The sequence below is a fragment of the Leopardus geoffroyi genome, chromosome A3 (genome assembly GCF_018350155.1).
Source record: "Leopardus geoffroyi isolate Oge1 chromosome A3, O.geoffroyi_Oge1_pat1.0, whole genome shotgun sequence".
NCBI classification, from domain to species: Eukaryota; Metazoa; Chordata; class Mammalia; order Carnivora; family Felidae; genus Leopardus; species Leopardus geoffroyi.
This window is the reverse complement of record NC_059336.1, coordinates 3,415,911-3,435,543: the sequence shown is the minus strand read 5'-3', so window position 1 is coordinate 3,435,543 and position 19,633 is coordinate 3,415,911. Positions and strand designations below refer to the sequence as shown.

At 46.2% G+C, this 19,633-nt stretch overlaps 1 protein-coding gene and 1 pseudogene across 1 annotated transcript in view; both read left to right on the top strand.

Moving 5' to 3' along the window:
- Positions 1-19,633, top strand: part of CDH26 (cadherin 26) — a 40,657-nt gene that overhangs the window by 2,589 nt on the left and 18,435 nt on the right. The window contains exons 2-8 of the mRNA XM_045444060.1: positions 3,541-3,597; positions 5,111-5,215; positions 6,888-7,049; positions 13,367-13,514; positions 15,291-15,457; positions 15,891-16,019; positions 18,444-18,629. Coding sequence (XP_045300016.1) covers positions 3,541-3,597; positions 5,111-5,215; positions 6,888-7,049; positions 13,367-13,514; positions 15,291-15,457; positions 15,891-16,019; positions 18,444-18,629 — 954 coding nt within the window. The remainder of the gene's footprint in view (positions 1-3,540; positions 3,598-5,110; positions 5,216-6,887; positions 7,050-13,366; positions 13,515-15,290; positions 15,458-15,890; positions 16,020-18,443; positions 18,630-19,633) is intronic.
- Positions 11,325-11,438, top strand: LOC123581751 (annotated as a pseudogene).

Here is a 19,633-nt window from a genome sequence, read left to right as displayed (position 1 = left end):
AAAGATCACCTGCGCTTCTGTGTAGACGATGCGCTTGGGAAGCGTGTCAATCTCCTAGGCCTGCCGTGGCAAAGTGCCCCAAACGGGAAGGCTCCAAGCCACAGAAGGGTCCAGCATGGCGCCACGGGTAGTCCCCACACTGTAGCGCATACTTGAAAGTCGTTAAGGGAGTGAATCTTCCAAGTTCTCAGAACAAGGAAAACGATTCCGTAACTACGTGTGGTGACGGATGTTAACGAGACTCATTGTGGTGATCATTTTGCAGTCCGTACAAATATCAAATCATTCTGTTGTACACCTGCAGCTAATACAGTGGTGTTTGCCAATTATACCTCTATTAAAAAAAATTCTCCTTGAATGCAAATTCGCAACGAAAAATGGAATATATTCAGGGCGCCTCGGGGGTCAGTCAGTTAAATGTCTGACTCTCGATTTTGGCTCGGGTCATGATCTCACGGTTTGTGGGATCGAGCCCATGTCCGGCTCTGTGCTGACAATGAAGAGCCTGCTTGGAAGTCTCTCTCCCTTTCTTTCTGCCCCTGCCCTGCTCATATTCTCTCTCTCTCTCTCAAAATAAAGAAATAAACATTAACAAAAATAAATATTTTCAGGAAGGAATTATTTCCATGCAGGCTTCTTAGTTCTTTAGTAGCCTCGTGCAGACACAAAGCCTCTGTATACCCAGATCATTTCCCACCAGTGATGCCACAGGTACTCATGCAGGCCAGCCTGAACAGTCCTGGTTCCACGTCCCCAGGCCCAGCACTGCCTGTCATATGATTTGTGCGTGGCCCTTGCAGCCAAATGCCTGCCTGCCACACAGCATTAGGTGGCCACTGCAGCCAGAGACAGCAGCCTCTAAGAAGTTTTCTCCCCCCTCATTCTACAAGCATTATGTAAATCTTTTTTCAATGCTTTTTTAAAAAAGTTTATTTATTTATTTTGAGAGACAGAGACAGTGTGAGTAGAGGAGGGGCAGAGAGGGAGGAAGAGAATCCCAAGCAGGCCCCACACTGTCAGCACAGAGCCCGACGTGGGGCTCAAACTCACAAACTGGGAGGTCATAACCTGAGCTGAAGTCAGACGCTGAACCGACTGAGCCCCCCAGGCGCCCCACCGTTTTATATTTTTGCAAATCTCTTGTCCTAAAAGAAGACGGCCAGATTCTCCTCTCTGAGTCTGAAGTCTATTGTAAATGTTGTTTAGTTAAAAGAATGAAGAAATTCTGGCCTCGCACAGGTACGCACATGGAAAGGGAGGAATATTTGAATAGCCTTCGATGGATCATTGTGGATATCCTTCTTTGATATTACACCAAAACTTGACAAAGTGGAATTTTTTAACAACTGCTTCTCATGTGGAATCTGAACACATGTTAATAAACTTGCCCTGCTCCGTTACGTTAAAACCATGTCTCTCTTGCCTTTTGGCAAGAGTATGATTTTGGAGGTCATGCATTAATCATTAGGAAACCCTTTTGGCTCATTGAGTTATGCAGATCTTCCAAATGTTGACATATTTCATTCTACAAAATCAGAAAATCACATTCATTAATAGCTCTACTGGCATCATCAGAAAATTCTTCTAAGTATCGGGAAGCTGTCAAGCCCATTGTAGCAGACAGAAGTTTTCCAAAATTCTAATTTTTGCTTGAAAGCTTATGTTTGTTTTATCATTGGCAACATGACACCATCCACTGTTTTCCTTGAAGTGATCGGCTGGCTTGTCTACTATCAAAGAGCTGTCCATCGAGGGCCTGATCCCGGACAACACGGTTTGTCAGTCATTCTTTCAAGTAAAATGCTCTTCTATAAAAAAGTGGCCCGTTCACCTGGTACCTCCAACGATCACACACACACTTTCTTAATTTTTCTTTTTAATGTTTATTTGTTTTTGAGAGAGAGAGAAAGAGAGAGAGAGAACACAGCGGGGGGGGGGGGGGGGCGGGAGGGCAGAGAGAGAGAGAGGGAGACACAGAATCTGAAGCAGGCTCCAGGCTCCAAGCTGTCAGCACAGAGTCCGATATGGGGCTCGAATCCACGGACCGCAAGATCATGACCTGAGCTGTAGTCGGACACTTAACCGACTGAGCCACCCAGACGCCCCTCACCAATTCATTCTTAAATGCAACAGGCTTCTACCTTCTTCCTTTTTCTTCCTGCCCACGCGTACCGATGAAGATACTGCGGGTGATGCTGGTGCCCTTGGCTTCCTCGGTGCCGAGGCCCCAGTGATTTGTCCCATTGGTGCAAACGTCATACAGTAAAACAGGCAAACGATACCCTAGAGTCATTAGGGAAGTGTGTGGCCCTGTGGACTCTGATGGGGATGAGGAGGGGAAGGGTTGACGCTAGGCAGGGAGAGACCAGGGGCCCTCGGGGAGGCTGACCGGAGCTGCAAGTGGGAGGCAGAAGAAGCAGCGAGGTTTGGAATTAAAAAAAGGATAAACATATGCCAGACCTGCCTGGGCCCGGTGCCATGCATGGAGACTCACAACCTTTCAGATCAGGTCCCAATAGAAGGTCGGTGACAAAAGTCCTCGGAGGCTCCCCAGTAGGAACCCCTCTCACTCTTGAGAGCTTTGTACCTTCCCTCAATTAGCTCTAACGCTTCGCTCACTCTCTCTTGTCCGCGAGATTCATCCTTTGACTCCGTGAGACAGGGGCCAGCGTCTCCCCCACCTCCTGTAACAGGGTCAGGGACCCCGGTGTACCGCACTTTCAAAACTGCCACTCTGGAGAAAACTTCTCTATGCACATGGATGTTTACTACCACAGCATTTTTGTTTTTTTCTTGTTGTTGTTTTTGGTAATAACAAACAACCGAAAAAGTCTAAACGACCATCCCCAGAAGAATGAGTGAATAAATTGTCTCTGTTCAGGCAATGACACGGTATATGGTAGTGACAGTGAGTGGATTAGGGACGTACATGTCAACACACACATGCTCGTCCAGTGTTGGTCCCGACATCCTCTACAGGGTCTGTCTTATTTCAACAACCTCACTGCACGTGTGTGGGTTTTATTTTTATTTTGTGTGTGTGTGGGTGGGGGGGAGAGTTTGTTGAGATGTAAGTTGGAAATAAATAATTCTCAATTGTAAATCATTATATAAACAAAAAGTACCAAGTTCTATTATCTTATTGATTATTACAAGATAGAGTCTAAAATTAAGGGGTGGGGGAGAAAGAAAGAACAGGAGAAAAGGCCCAGTTGGATCTCTCCAATTAACGTTTGGCATTTACGTGTGACATACCAGGACATCTATGCTCATCCGGAATAGACAGGGTGAGCTCCCGAGTTACAGTTTTAGACATCCCAGTATCAGTGATACTCTGTGTAAATCCTTTTGCATGGTTCCCCTGCGGTTGCAGAGGAAACGTGGTAATTCCGAACTGAGACGACAAGAGAAAGAAATTATACTTATCAAAATGAAATAAAGTTCCTTTTCTTCCTTTTCTCATTCCAGAAGACGAGTGTGACTTCAGGCAGGTCCTGATAAGTGTATCCCCTACTAATTCATGCCATTTTTATTTTTAAGGTCAACAGCGTCAACAGCTTCCGACAAGAAAATGATGATCTCGCTCAGCAAACAAAGGTGGGGTTCGGAGGTCACTTTCTTCCTAAGCCACGTGAGACCACACTTCACTCAGGGACTCCGTTGCAATGTTAAGGTTTTTAGTTCCCAGTCGATATTCAGTTTGCAGAAAATAAATTAGTAACTACATGTGGCCTTTTGGAATCTTCAGGGATTGCCAGAGAATTGCAGAAGGTGCTTTTATGTCTGCTAGAATAGGAACAATCTGTGAACATCAGAAATCAGCCATCCAGTGCCAGCCCAGAGCTTTACCCACACTGTTTTCTTCTTTATGCAATTAAAATATATTGAACTTAACATTCTCCGGTATGTGAGCTTTGGACAGTCCAGGGATGCAGCCACACCCCCCAATCACCTTGTGCCACCTTATGAATATCTCCTTCCTGTCTTGTGATCAACTCATTTTCTAATTGAATACAGTTGACCTTTGAACAACATGGGTTTAAAGTGCATGGGTCTATTTACATGCAGATTTTTTTACAGGACAGTACTGTAAATGTATTTTCTCTTTCTTATAATTTTCTTAATGACGTTGTCTTTACTATGGACAGCATATAATACACAAAACATACAAAATATGTGTTCATCGACTGTTCATGTAATCAGTAAGGCTTCTCTGGTCAATGGTAGGGTTGTTAGTAGTGAAGTTTTGGGGGGGGGTCAATAGTTACATGTGGATTTTTGGCTGCCCCAGGGGGCAGCACCCTAATCCCCACATTGTTCAAAGATCAACTGTAATTTTTTAAAAAGCTTACATGTTTGTGGACAAAAAAATTAATAGGGCTAGAAAGCAGCTTCACTTATAATAAATAGATGGTTAAATTCCATCTGTGGTGTTTTGCCTGACAAGTCTCTGAGCCTGATACCTGAGTCTGAGTCTCTCTCTCTTCCTGTCTTTCTTAAAAGGGAGAGTAATAGACGAAGTGCCAGCCCAGAGCTTTATCCACACTATCAGCACCGAATGGAGATGTTCTCATCAACTCTTTCCTTTTGTTATATATAATTTATTGTCAAGGTGGCTAACATACAGCGTGTTCAGTGTGCTCTTGGTTTAGGGGGTAGATTCCCACAATTCATCGCTTGTATACAACACCCAGCTCATCCCAACAAGTGCCCTCCTCAATGCCCATCACCCATTTCCCCCCACCGTGCCCCCCATCAACCCTCAGTTTGTTCATCAACTATTTCCAAAAGACGGAAAGACAAATGGGGGAAATAACCTTCTCGTTCATTCAGCGACTGTTTGCGTGTCTGCCGTGGGACAGGGGTTGGCACATAGTAGACAATGGTCTTCAACGTTATGTCTGCATAGCCCTTAAGACGATCTCACGATCCACGTAAAATCATTGGGTGGCCCGTGCCCCGCCGTCTAGGAACGACTCTGCAGCTGTGAACAGAACAGGCACTTTTGACTCCTAAGCATCGGAGGCTGTTGTGAGGACAAGGGAGATAATGCAAATGTAGTGCCTGCCACCTCGCCATCACCTCCTTGTTGCCGTCACTGTAATTTCAGGGAGAGAGCCACCGGCCCCTACGGCGATCCAAGAGGAGATGGGTTATTACCACCCTGGAACTGGAGGAGGAAGATCCAGGCCCCTTTCCCAAACTTGTTGGTGAGGTAAGGAAGGCCCCCACCATCCTCTCTGATTGGCAGGCGGGTTAAGTCTTGAAAGGCTGTGTGCTAGGGGGGCCAGGTCAGTGATGGGAGGAACACCGGACTGGGTTCTAGAACCCACTGTGCCTCTACCTAACGGGGCGACTTCAGGCGAGTCCCTTCACGTGAGTGGGTGCTGAGAACGTCGGTCACATCTGGCAGCGGGCTGGTTAATTCCAGCCCACAGGCCTGCTGTATTCGGCCCAGGCAAAGTCTTTGGTAAAAAAAAAAAAGTATTCTTTAAAAATAAGGGGATTGTGGTTACAGGAGGTGGGAAGTGGGGACAAAAGGGAGATTAGAAAATAAATAAATAGAAAGTGAAAAGGTGGCAGCCAGGGCTGGCGGGAGGAGGTTCATAGAGACTCGCTGTCTAATGGGGACAGGGTGTCAGTCTGGTCACATGAAAAGCACTGTGGACACAGATGGTGGTGGTGGCCTCCCAACCGGGAGCGCTTAGTACCGCCGGCATGCACACTCCGAGGTGATTAAGACTGTGAATTGTATGTTATGTGTATTTTACCATAATACAAAAAATAGGAAGATTGTATTAGAAATTGTGTAATTTTAGAGGTGTTTTGAAAATTGGAAAATCTGACCACACGGAGCAACAACGAGGTGGGGCTCGTGTTACCCCCAGTCCCCACCGCTCCCTGCTGCCTCCCGCACTCTGAGGCCTAGCGCCAGCCGATGCGCCAAAGCGGTCACCTGACGGTGTCGCAATGCCGGAACGTTTCCGCCTGGCCCGTGTCATTCCCTCCCATGACAGTCCTGACCTGATGCGCCTGTGCCTTATGCACTGAGTCACTAAGTCCCTACAGCTCTGACATCCTATGGTTTCTCAAGAAACAAATGAAAACAATTTGTATTTTTTGCAGTGTTCATAAAGATAGTAGATGCTATATATATAAAAAAAACCATACAGAAAGTTTTCAGGGCTCAGTGGTTAAAACTGTATCCTCATAAGAGTGAGGGGAACACAGTGGGCTCCTATTCCCGAGGTACCGTATCCCTAGTATAGGAGTTAGATACACTCGCTGCTCCCTGTCTGCCCAGTACAAGCCATGATGGCACCTCCATTATGGGGTTGTTTTAAAGATTAAGTAGGCCAGGGCAAGTGAGGCATATAGTGACCTGGCTCACTCTATGGCCTTTCGAAATGTTAGGTTTATGAGTATTTCTCCTCTCTCCCTGAAGGGATCATCAATGTTAACACATCGGTTAACACAATGTTAACACTTCCAGATTCTTCTCCATAGCCTAACTAATGTGAGTCTGTATTGACAAATGGGATTGCCATACGTGTATTGTTCTGCAAGTCGCCTTTCTGGTTCAACAGTAAGGCACAGCCCCCTCCCTGGGGCAGGGTGTGTAAATCCTGAAAGATTGGGGGCCCGTGCCCTGTGAAGGGGGTACCGTTCTAGGGTTCTTTCCCTGGGGAGGGACATGTGTGTTGTTCAGTCAGGTGCTTGCCTCAGAACCCAGGCTGCGATGCACCTGCTTGGGCCCCTAGCGTGGGACAGGCTGGACCCGAGGCTTCTGGGCCCCAATGTGCCTGGCATCTTAGCCTTGATATTCAATGCACCTTGTGATTTATTCTCATTTTCTTCCCCCCCCCCCTTTTTTTTGGCCTTTTCAGCTGTTCAATGATATGTCTCAGAACACATCATTAATGTATTTGGTCCGTGGACCCGGTGTGGATGAGTATCCAGAGATTGGGCTATTTTCTATAGAAGATCACAAGAACGGACAAGTGTATGTTCACCGCCCTGTGGATCGAGAGACGACGCCATCTTTCACGGTACCTAAAACTTGATATATTTTAAGCTTGGGTTTATTGTGAAGCTGCTGTGGGAATATTGTATTAGCTAGGCATTAGTGAAGCTGTCCACACGTCACGTCCTGGGAGACCGTATATTACACACCATGGTGAGCTTTAAAAGTATGCGTGGGCAGAGAGGCTGACTTTGTAATGTTCTTTTAAAGTTCTGGACTCAGAGGATTCATGGGAGCTGCTACGGATCTTCCTTCCAATGACTGGATTCCCAGCACGATCAGGATATCCGAAAGCACTTGGAGATAGGGCTATAGGATGTTTACAAAATGGGCTAATCTGATTTTTGATGAGTCACCGTTGAAATATGTGGGCAGAAGCTACAGGCAGAGTCCACAGTTATCTAACGACTGATGGATGAACAGTTGTATACCTGGTGGCAGTTTCTCATCGTGAGCCCGCGTGTTTCTTATGATCTCATAACCCCAACACCATGGTCTACCATGAATCTGAAATCCAGGCTCTAAGCCAGGAAAGGAAATTGTAAAGTAAAATGCCCAAACCACATGGTGGTGTGTTACTTTACCAGCCTCACCTCGCGGGGATAGTAGGACATTTTCGCCTTTGTTATGTTGTGACTTCTGCTGGACACTGAGCTTGTCTGCACATTAACTCCTTCAGGGTGGGAAAGAACAACGAAAGACGTAATTTACATACCTTGTCTCCAATGATCTCAAACCATTTATATACATAATAGAATATTTGCCCTTAACTCATTGACAGGCTCTGAGTCTCTAATTTTTAAACAGGCAGAAAGTCTCCCCAAACTCCAAAAGTCCTGCGCAGAAGACTTTCCGGGTCTTCACTATTCATAGAAACCCTTGCACATCTAGGGAACGTGCATTGTCTGTTAAAAAGAAGCAATATAGAGTGGTCATAGGGGGACCGTGGGGCAGCACCGTTAAATCTGGAATGAGCAAACAGGTCACCGAGGCATTCTTGGGAAAATGCAGATTTTGTTTCCGCAAGTCAGCGTGGAGCATAGACTCTGTGTCTCCAAGAAGCTCCCAGGAGAGGGAAGCTTGGTCCGTGGCTTCTACCCTCTGAGCCCGGTGGGGGCGGGGGGTGGGGCGGCTCCCACAAATAGTGGGCGTGACTCCGTGCAGGGAGGAAACAAAACATTTAGTGCTGTGTTCTTGGTCTTGCTGTTGTGATATGGCTGCTGTTGTTTGCCTTTAACGTCTTTACTGACCTATCGAGGGTTGGGTTTCACAAGGTTTAACGTGGGACTTCGTGCGGGCAGCAGATGATGCCAAAGCCAAATCCGTAAGAGTGTTTCCTGACACGTGAGGCCCAGATGGAATAGTTTGGCACGTCACAGGGAGGTCCCAGGGAACAATTCGAGCAAACGGGGAAGACGTGGGGACCTGAGCGGTGTCCCCCTGGGTCCTGCTCTATCAGGATTTCCGGGCCTGTGCTTGGACCTGCCCGGCCAGATGGAGACCCAGCCCACGCTCCGCCCGATCCCCCAATGCACTATCACGGCCGTCCTTTCACACTGAGTTCTGCGATCGCCCGCTAGCTGGCCCCTCATTTGACTGTGAACTTGCATGAGGGAAGACTCAGGGTGGGGATTTGGAGGCGTGCCCCCACCCTGTGGCTCCCTGTCTCACGCCCTTGGTTCACGGTCTCCTTGATACTTTTCATCGCCTGAAGCGCGCGTACCTGACACGTGTTTGGTTCTCTGTGGGTGGCCATTCTCCCCACTGGAGGCACATTCTAAGAGGAGGGAGTGTCCTTTCCAGTGCCACTACCTCCAGGGTCAGGAATCGGGCTCTGCACATTGTAGGTTTTCATTTAACTATGTTGGATGAATGAATGAGCACAGTGGCATGTGGTTGCTGCTTCGAGGCTGTTATGGGTTGAGCTGTGTCTTCCAAAGAGAGGGGTTCGTGTCCTCCCCGTGGTACCTGTGAATATGACCTTATTTGGATATATGGTGTTTGCAGATGTCATCAAGTTAAGACGAGGTCATACTGGATCAGGGCGTGTCCTAATCCAGTGACTGGCCTCCTTATAAGGGGAGGGGAATTTGGACACCAAGAAGGACACAGGGGAGAAGCAGGAGACAGAGCCTGGGGTGACGCACCTGCAGGCCGAGGACACCGGGATTGGCAGCAGCCCCCCGAAGCTGGGGGAGAGACCCGGAACAGAATTTCCCCAAGAGCCTCCCATGGAGGGAGCCATGCCCGCTGCCCCCGGGTGTGGTTCCGGTCTCCAGAAGGGCGAGAGAACACATTTTGTCGTAAGGCGCCCGGTTTGGGGTAAGTTGTTGCAGCGGATGTAGGAGACTGGCACGCAGGGGTTAACCTACTCGTTAGGGAGCCACAAGACAGGCCAATGAGAAGGGCTCCCAGCCGCAAAGAGTGGGACAAGCAAATGTCACCGAAACACCACACAAGCCAGGCCTTCCAGGTCCACCACCTACTTCTGGGTCTTGGCTGTCCCGAAAGCCGGGGTGTGTTAGGCACGTAGTCAGCCTGAGGAGGTGGCAAAGCCCCATTCCCGGCAGCACTGGTGTGTTCTTGGGGGGCAGCGAGGGGTCACTGGAACCAGCCAGAGCATTTAGAAACCTGTGACTGGGAGCTGAGGGGAGGTTGAGGGGCTATCTTCTGGTTAATTCCGTAAACCTACAAGAGGGCGGTAACTGTGGCTGAGAATTGCTGGAAGATGGAAAGGGGGGGGAAACCAGATTTTTTCTATATAGGAATCTCATCTGTTTATATCAAAATATGCACAATCCCATAGGCTACAGATACACTCAAGAAAATCATTCTTTTATTTCCTTGAAATAGTCATTTGTGGGTCTTGATCTCCACGCACCCATCTTTGCCTACTTAGAGCCCATGCACGTAAGTGATTTTGTCTTGTGTGTTCGGCGTTTAAGGTATTTCCGCGTGCTCACCAGTGACTAGAGTACGCATCTTGCACGTGCCATTTAAACAGCCATGTACCCCTCCGTCACGTCACTGCTCTATGGTGTGTCATCCAAGATCTAAATCTTAAGGCCATAACAAAAGGCTGAAAACCCTTCCCAAGTGCAGAAAATATCCATGACACTTCCTCTCTCCATTGCAGCTCTGAGGCGCCAGAAACTCTTAGCATCTTGTCAAAGAATAAACAGTTATTTTGCCTCTCGGGCATCTTACAGAACTCACTGTCTCAGAAGTCGCTTTTAGGATGATACATGGAACGTAAAATAATAAACATAAAACAAACACGCGGTTCTTAGTTTTAAGTGGAAGGGTTACAGGTGGCGCCGTTTCGGAGCCAGAAGTCCGCGTGATTCGGCAGCCAGCACAGTCATCAATTATGGAAGAGCATGTGGAAATGGTGTGTGAGAAAGCCAATTTGCTTGCTCAAAAATTTAAAAATGTATGTTGGATTCCCCGGGGCGGACTGGTTCAGTAGTCTTGTAGGGGAGAGGAGACAGCTGAAGTAGGAGAGCCCACGCCCAGGCCACTCTGCAGGACACCTGGCGGGGCCACCATGGCGGATGCCGATGAGGAAGCAACGTGTCTGCAGAAAAGACGCCCAGGGAGGTACGTGCCTCGGAGACCTCGTGGGCTCTGGGAAAGGGGTGGAGAGACCATTGCCCGATGCTATCAAGGTGCCGAGACCCCTGTCTGGTGAAGCTGCCTGCTCTGGGCCCTGGGGGAGCCACGGAGGGGAGTGGTGAAGACCTGGCTGGCGGTGTAGTCTAGTCTACACCTTCTTGGAATGAACTTGGGCCGAGCTGAGAGCGGACAGCCGCAGAGCCTCTCGGCGTTGCAGAGTGGAGCGCTGGGGATGCCTCCCTCTAGGGCTTCTCTGAGATAGAAAGGAGGTGATCTGTGTCAGAGCTCAGCCCCAGGCCTCCCTGCAGCTGCTTCTTCCAGAATAAACCCCGTGCTTGCTCGGCGTCCCCGAGCCGGGCTCCGCACCTACAACCGGCCAACCCTTGAGAAACCAATGTTCCCGTGGCAGACGGTCGTCTGCCTTGAGAGGTCCTCCGGGCAATGTCCCCCTTCCCACTCCTGTTCCTGGGACTCTGAACTTCTCTGTCACCGCTGATTCTTTCCCCACAACCGATCAGCTTTCAACAGATCAAATCACTGCTTATCCTAGAGCAACAGAGATGCAACAGCAAGTCTCATTAGACTTACTTTAAAATATATACGTATATGATAGATATACGTTATATATATTTTTATATCTATCTGTATCTGTATCTATACCTATATCTCTATCTATCTATATACGGTGCTCACTTTCGCAGCACACAGGCTAAAACTGGAACGACACAGAGAAGGTTAGCGTGGCCCCTGTGTGAGGTTGGAGGATGGCTCGCATATTTGTGAAGCGTCCGTATTTAGAAACACATAAATACATAATATATATGGTTGCCCACTTTTTATTTTATACGTAGGGGCTTTTTAAAATTAGTAGACCTTTTTTTTTTTTAGAGCGGTTTCAGGTTTACAGAAAAGTAGACTGGGAAGTACAGAGCGCCTGTCTGCCCTTCATGCCCTCCCCACCCCCCCAGCTTCCTCTCTTATGAACATCGTGCATGGGTGCTGAGTTTACGACAGGGGATGAGCCAATATGATACGTCGTTATCAACGAAGCCTCTAGTTCACTTAGGCCTCACTTTCGGTGTTGCACCTTCTGTGGGTTTGGACAAATGTGTGGTGACACGTATCCACCATTACAGTATCGTACGGAGTATTTTCACTGCCCTAAAATTCCTCAGTGCTCCCCATATCCATCCATCCCTCCTTCCTGAGCCCTCGGCAACCTCTGATCCTTTAGCGATCTCCATACTCTGCCTTTTCCAGAACGTCGTATAGTTGGGATTACACAGTGGAGAGCCTGTTCAGATTGGCTCCTGTCACTTAGCAACGGCCACTGAAGATTCCTCCGTACTCCATGCTTTTTTGGTGCTGAGTAATATTTCATTGTCTGCATGGACCACAGTCTGTTTATCCAATCACCTAGTGAAGGCCATCTTGGTTGCTTCGATGTTTGAGGTCTATGATTAAGCTGCTATAGACATCTGTGTGCAGGTTTTGGGGTGGTCATAAATTTTCAACTCTTTCGCATAAATGCCAAGGAACATGATTGCTGGTTTGCACAGTAAGAGGATGTTTAGTTTTGTAAGAAACCACCAAAGGAATGAAGAATTCTTTGCCACCTGTACGTCTTCTCTGGAGAAAACGGGTCTGTTCAAAACTTTGCCTGTTTTTAACCTTTGAAATTCGATTTTAGCAAGGTCCCAGGAAATAAAGTTAATATATAAAAATCAATTATATTTCTGTATCCTGGCGATGAATAGTTGGAAATCAATATTTTAAAAACCATATCATTTATAATATCACCAAAACAGATGTAGTGCTTAGGTATTCATCTAAAATCTGTGCAGTATATGTTTCCTCAAAACTATAAAACACTGATGAAGGAAATCAAGGGAGGTCTAACTGGATGAAAAGATAGACTGAGTTTATGGATTGAAAGATGGTGTATTAAGGGGATAATTCTTTCCAAGTGTATCTGTAAACTCTGCACAAGACTGATCAAAAGACTAGCAGAACTTTTCATACATATCAAGAAGCTGTGCCAAAATTTACATGGGGAGGCAAACCAGCTTTTGGTTCTCTTGGCTCTGTTTTGCTATTTTGAACTTTATTGATATATCTTTATCATTTCCTTCTTTCTGTTTGAGTTTAATTTCCAAGGTTCTTAAGAAACTGAAGGGAGAGAAGCCTAAAGTATCAATCTGAGATCTTTTGAAAGCAAAGACTTCCTGCTGCCTGTTTGGGGTGATGCACCCTCCTTATTCAAGCACGAAAGTAACAGCAGTAGCCTTTTGAGAACCCACCGCAGGTCAACAGCGGTGCCAATTACTTTCAACGTTCCTTTTCCCCAAAACTCTTAAGTGTCTGCTCCCCGCGACATTTCAGCAATACTGGTTAGCGTATGTATTTTTCATGACCGTGCTGACACGGCCGAGGCTTCTATGCAATCTGGCCACGACTACCCGGGTAGAGAGACTGAGATTAGAACCTAATTGTAACTCATGGTGTACTTTTCCAGTCAGTGCCTGGGTTTGTCCCACAATCTTTGTGCCAGCCCTGTGCTCGGTCCCTGGGGTCACATGGCGAAGGACAGCGACGTGATCCCTACCCTCAGAAACTTCCCGGAAAGTTCAGGAGCGGAGGCAAAACATACGAGCACGCGAACAGTGATTTGAGCAGCAGCATCCAGAAAATGATCCTGCAAGGTTAATACGGTTCTCTGCTTCCTAGGTTTACTTTGATGTTCTGGATCGCCTATCAGGAAGAGTCATGGACAGTTCCCTGATTTTCAACATTAGGATCAGTGATGTGAACGATCACGCACCCCAGTTCCCTCAGAAGGAATTTAACATCAGCGTGAAGGAGAACCACGCTGCAGGTGTGTGCAGTGGGGCGTCCTCTCTGCTCTGCTCCATAAAGGTTTTTCCTGCTTTGATTCTGAGGGGGTGCTTGATCCTCAGGGAGACGGTTTACTGTTCACATCCTGAAGGTTGCAGGCCCTGGGTTCCAGCGAAATGCTTGGAGGTTTGTAAGCCTCATTTCGTATTGGCAATAAAATGATATGGAAATCGTGTCTGTCGGAAAAGCCGATAGGTAAAGACCAGTCTAAAATAAGCCAGGGGCGCCTGGGTGGCTCAGTCGGTTGAGCGGCCGACTTCGGCTCAGGTCACGATCTCGCGGTCCATGAGTTCGAGCCCCGCGTCGGGCTCTGTGCTGACAGCTGCGGAGCCTGGAGCCTGCTTCGGATTCTGTGTCTCCCTCTCTCTCTGACCCTCCCCTGCTCATGCTCTCTCTCTCTGTCTCAAAAATAAATAAACGTTAAAAAAATTAAAAATAAAATAAAATAAGCCAAATGCAACGAGGGAGAACGCCGAGCTGAACGGCGGGCTCCCGGATAGTCTCTGTATTTTCTCGCCTGTAAAATGGCAATGAGATGCCATCCAAAGTTTCTGAGCTACAGATTCTGTGAGTCTTTAACTCCAAACCACTCATACTAGAGTGTGCATCTATTTTAATAGAGCAGAAAAGCATGATTTCCTGCACAAAATAGTCTTTAGAGAACTCAGAAAATTCCAAGAAATTAAGACTGAAATAGAAAGCATATTTAATACTTCTAGTTAGAGATGAGTATCATTAATGTTTTCGTTTATATTCTTTTCAGTATTTTTCTTTGCATTTTATATATGTGTGCATGTAAACACACTGTATGTTATATTTACCTGTGTGTATATATTCCCGGATTTTTATATATAAGCACAAATGCATATATGTATATATACATACATTTTTCATCTTTATCATAGTGCAAAATGTAAATGGCTGTGTATTAAATATTTACAAATGTATGGGTGTATTTTTTTTACATGGGTAGATTTATGAATTTTCTCTTCTAAAAGTGCAATTCTGCTGTTTGTAAACTAACAGTGTTCTCCTACAGCATCCTATTGTGTAATACTTTATTTCATGGATGTGTTTTTACAGTAACTAACCTCCTATTGTTAGACATGTATGTTTTGTCCCCACTTCATGTTATTTTCACAAAATATGCTTCCGTGAATGTTTTTGAGCTAAATCTGCATCCCATTCAAGCGTCGTTTACTTGGCATAAATGCAGAGAACGACAGCACGCGACATTTGAGTATTCTGCTCCAGTCACCTCCCAGCACATCCCAGGGGGCCTGGCTGCTGTCCGTCTTTGATTACTGAGTGCTTGCTTGTGTCGATAGGTTTCCTGTCCACGTGTTCCTTCCTTTTGTCTACTTCCTGTTGGCGTGCCTGTCGTTTTTCTCCTTGATTTTAACCTTCTTATTCTATATGAAGAATGTTTATGTCTGCCCTATATATGTTTTCCTGGCTTATCGTTTCTTTTTAAGTTTTGTCTGCAGTTTTTTTTTGTTTTTGCCACACATTTAAAAATCTGTCTGATCTATCAATTCAGGCCTTCCTGTCTCCTACGCTTGCAATCGTGATGAGAAAGTTCTTATGACTATTTAAATATTCCTCTTTATTTTTATACTATGTCTGTAGTTTGATTTTATAAATATTTAATCCATTCTGGTGTATGCCTCAATGCCATTTAGCAAAAGGATCGTCATTCTACTGGGTCGATAGGCTGCCTTTGGTCAATAGTAACCGTTAAAACAATTCTTTCCAGGTCAACCTGTTTTCCGGATGCTAACAGTTGATTTGGATCAAGAAAATACTCCAAATTCTGAAGTCCTTTATTTCCTTATTTCTCAAACGCCAATACTGAAAGAAAGTGGCTTCCATATCAACCGTATCAGTGGAGAAATACAACTCTCAGGATGCTTAGATTATGAGGTTATGTGGATTTTATTATTTAAAAAAAATGAAATGTGTTCTCTATCTCTGAGCCCCAGACTTAGGATTTATGTTTGCAGCAGAAAACCCTCTGTGGCTAGGCTTGCTATTGAGATCGTTAGAATGGATTATTTTTTTTTCTAATTTTTTTTTTACATTTATTTATTTTTGAGAGACAGAGAGAGACAGAACGTGAGCAGGGGAAGGGCAAAGAGAGAGGGAGACACAGAATCGGAAGCAGGCTCCAGGCTCCAAGCGGTCAGCACAGAGCTCGATGTGGAGCTTGAACTCACGAACCGTGAGATCATGACCTGAGCCGAAGTCGGATGCTTCACCGACTGAGCCACCCAAACGCCCCTATAGTGGATTGTTTTTTTAATATTTCCCTTTGCCGCATTTGAAGGGCTTGACTGTTCATTTCCTCCCCACACAGACGGCTCCTCGGTTTACACTGCTAGTCAGTGCGAGGGATTTTGGAGAACCACCACTGTCATCCACGGCCACGGTTCACATCAACGTGGAAGAAGGCAACAACCACATGCCCACGTTTACCCAGGAGAACGTAAGGCACCCAGGCTTGCCCCGAATGCCCAGCCCGTACAGAAACAGCCTCAAGTGCTAGGCTCAGTGTTGCTGAGGGGATTGGCCATACCCCCAAAGATACATGTCATTCTCCAAAATAACTTAAACTAGAAAGAAGACACCAGCCATGCTGATACAGAATCCCCCAATAATAGACTGGGGAGCTTACTTTTATTTTTTATTTTTTATTTTTTTTACTATTTTGGGCTAGATCCTGTGCTCAGAACTTTTACAGGCATGCTTTCATTTTCAATTGCTGGGACTAGCACGCAATTCCCATTTGACAGATGAGGACACTGAGGCACAGAGAAGATAGAGAATCCGTGCTCACTGTCCACGAGATTTCTCAATTCCACACTGTTGATGTGGGATGGCAAATTCGTTGTTGTAGGGTCAGGGGAGGCCGCCCAGCGCACTGCCCAATGCTTAGTAGCATCTCCGACCTCTACCCACTAGATGCCAATGGACCTCCCAATTGTGACACCCAAACATGTCTGCAGACATTGCCCAATATTCCCCGGGCAGGGGGGGCAAGTTCGTGAGAATCTAGACCTGAGCGTTTAACCAACATCCAGAGCTCTAGAATAGGGAAGATGAGCTGGTGGGTTCTGGCTTTGCCTTTCTCAGCTCATCTGATTTATAGACTGACATGGGATTTCACATGCTACACATCCCCATGCTTGAAGAAAGCACTGGAACCCACTGTTCCAGACCATTTGGAAATGCCACGCCATTTGAGATCTGCAAGATTGCTAAAAACACTCAGGAGCTGTCCCCTATTTTGTATTTTGTGCTCTTCTATATGAATTTTTCTGAGAAAAATATCCACTGTACTCCTTTCTCCTGACCCCTCTCAGTGAGAACTTTCTGGAAGACCTAGCAAGATCCCCAACCCAGCACCCCTCCCTCCCACCCCCCAACCCAACACACCCAGCCACACCCACCCACCCACCCACCCACCCACACCCACACACACACACTCTTAATCATCAGCTCCCTGGGGATGGAGTTTTGCCAATCCCGTTCACAGCACCTAAGATAGAATCTGGCACATCATAACCTTTGTTGAATAAATAAATGCTACAAACAATGATTTGAGAAAGTATTATTAAAAAAAATTTTTTTTAATTGTCTAGACAAGAGGAGCCCGGCCTGCTCAGTCAGTAGAACGTAAGACTCTTGATCTTGGGGTTGTACGTTCAAGCCCCATGTTGGGTGTAGAGATTACTTAAAAATAAAATCTTTGAGGGGCGCCTGAGTGGCTCAGTTGGTTGGGTGTCCGACTTCGGCTCAGGTCATGATCTCGCGGCCAGTGAGTTCGAGCCCCGCGTCCGGCTCTGTGCTGACAGCTCAGAGCCTGGAGCCTGTTTCGGATTCTGTGTCTCCCTCTCTCTCTGACCCTCCTCCGTTCATACTCTGTCTCTCTCTCTGTCTCAAAAATAAATAAACATCAAAAAAATTAAAAAAAATAAAAAATAAAAAATAAAATCTTTGAAAGGAAATAGAATAGACCAAAGCTGAAATGTTTTCAGATGAAAACACCTCAGCAAACAGTATAGAATAACTGAAAAAAAAAAATACTTACTATGTTTCAACCTTATTTCAAAATCTTTCTCTGGTTTAGTAAAAAGCTCTGCTCTGAAGTAGGGGTGGGGAAAATGCACCCAGTTTCGATATACTTGTCAAAGAGAAATTATCTTGTCACCTCAGTATTGACTAACAAGTTCGAGATCTCCATGTGTTAGAAAAATGATTGCCTTAATCTAAGTAACCGTAAGAGTTCCATCTTAGGAGAAGAGCTAGGATTTTTTTTTTTTTTTAGCAGCACAAACTAGGATGTGTATTACTATTTTAAATATTCTTAGAAAAATAGTGCATTGAGTTGGATTTAAGAGTACTTTCAAAGTCATTCAGCTGTCAGGGCGTCTGGGTGGTTCAGTCGGTTGAGCGTCCGACTTTGGCTCAGATCATGATCTCACCGTTGGTGGGTTCGAGCCCTGCTTCGGGCTCTGTGCTGACTTGGAGCCTGGAGCCCGCTTCGGATTCTGTGTCTCCCTCTCTCTGTGCCCCTCCCCACCAGCACTCTGTCTCTGTCTCTGTCTCTCTCTCTCTCAAACATAAATAAATAAATTAATTAAAAAAAAAAAAAGCCATCCAGCTGTAGACACAAGTCACGGGGGAAAGGGACAGAGGAAGGACCTGGGCGTGCTGGGTCAGGCAGAGTTTCAAATCACTTGAGATTAAGTTCAATGGCAAGAGAAATAAATACCCATGTTAAATCAAACTCAATGCACTATTTTCCTAAGAATCTTTAATATTCATGTTGTTGTTGTGCATTCCTTTCCTTGCTTTCTTTTTCTTGCTTTTGTCTCCGTGACACGGAAATGACGATGGCCGCTCCCAGTATAAGATTCAGATTTCTGAAGGCCGCGCCAGCTGGGGCGTGTTGCGTCTCCCGGTCCACGATGCTGACTTACCATTTACCTCAGCTTGGAGGGTAAAGTTTAACATATCGCAAGGCGACGAAGAAGGACGTTTTGACATTCTGACTGAGCCCGAGACCAACGAAGGGATTTTAAATGTTATCAAGGTAAAGCCATCAGGGGATGTGCTCCTACCAGGGGCCGCGGGAGTCCCGATAGCGAGATGCCTGCCGTGTGCCGAGCACATGAGGGGTGGCATGTCGTGTGTCCCAGTGAGGACGGCAGGCTGTGTCGTGAACCCTGCTGCCGTGGGCCCTCGGCCCTTTGGACTTCGTGGCTCCTCTCACCAAAATATTATCAATACTACACGTCAGTTTTTTGAGACGGTGTTAAGCACTTCAACATTTAATTTTCTTATTGTTTGAGACAAAATTTAATAGATCTATATGGGCCCTAAAACTTTTTTTTTTTTCTGATATGCTAAAAATATTTAAAACATTTTCTCTAATCCTGGGAGTCTGTTTTTTTTTTTTTTTTTCTTCTGAATTGAAAAGACATTAGAACATTTGCACAGACCCCTGAAAGTATCGTGGGCCCCTGGCACTTTGCTGCTGTGCCGAATGAGGAGCTGGCCCTGCAGGAAACTATATTATCTTCTCATTTGACTGATGAGGAAACCAAAGCCCAGAGAGGTTGGGTTGTTTTCACAAAGTCTCACAGCTGGAGTAGGGGTTCCGACTGAGGCAGTCTGACTTTATTGCTTTTAGTCTTACTCTCACCTAGAGCCTGGAGTGACCAGTGCCTCTGGGTCCGGGCAGGTGAGTCACCCTGGGGGTCAGGTTCACAGACAGCCCTGAGTCGGTAGGTCTGGGGTGGGGCCTGAGCTTCTGTCTATCGGAGGCACAAGCTCCTAGGTGATGCCCCTGGGACCCTCCCACACTGTGAATAGCAGGGCTCTGGGGGACTCTATCTCAGACGCCTGGGATTGAATATTTCAAATACTCATGGCTTTTCAATCCTTTTAAGGCAGTGAGTGCCCTGAGTAACAGCGATCATTAGTATCTGTATTTCCTTAAGCTCCCCCACCCCCTTTTTATAGCAGAGTCGCCACATTAATGTTTCATTAGGTTATGGTTTTTGTTGCATTTTTCATTCCCCTCTGATGGATGGT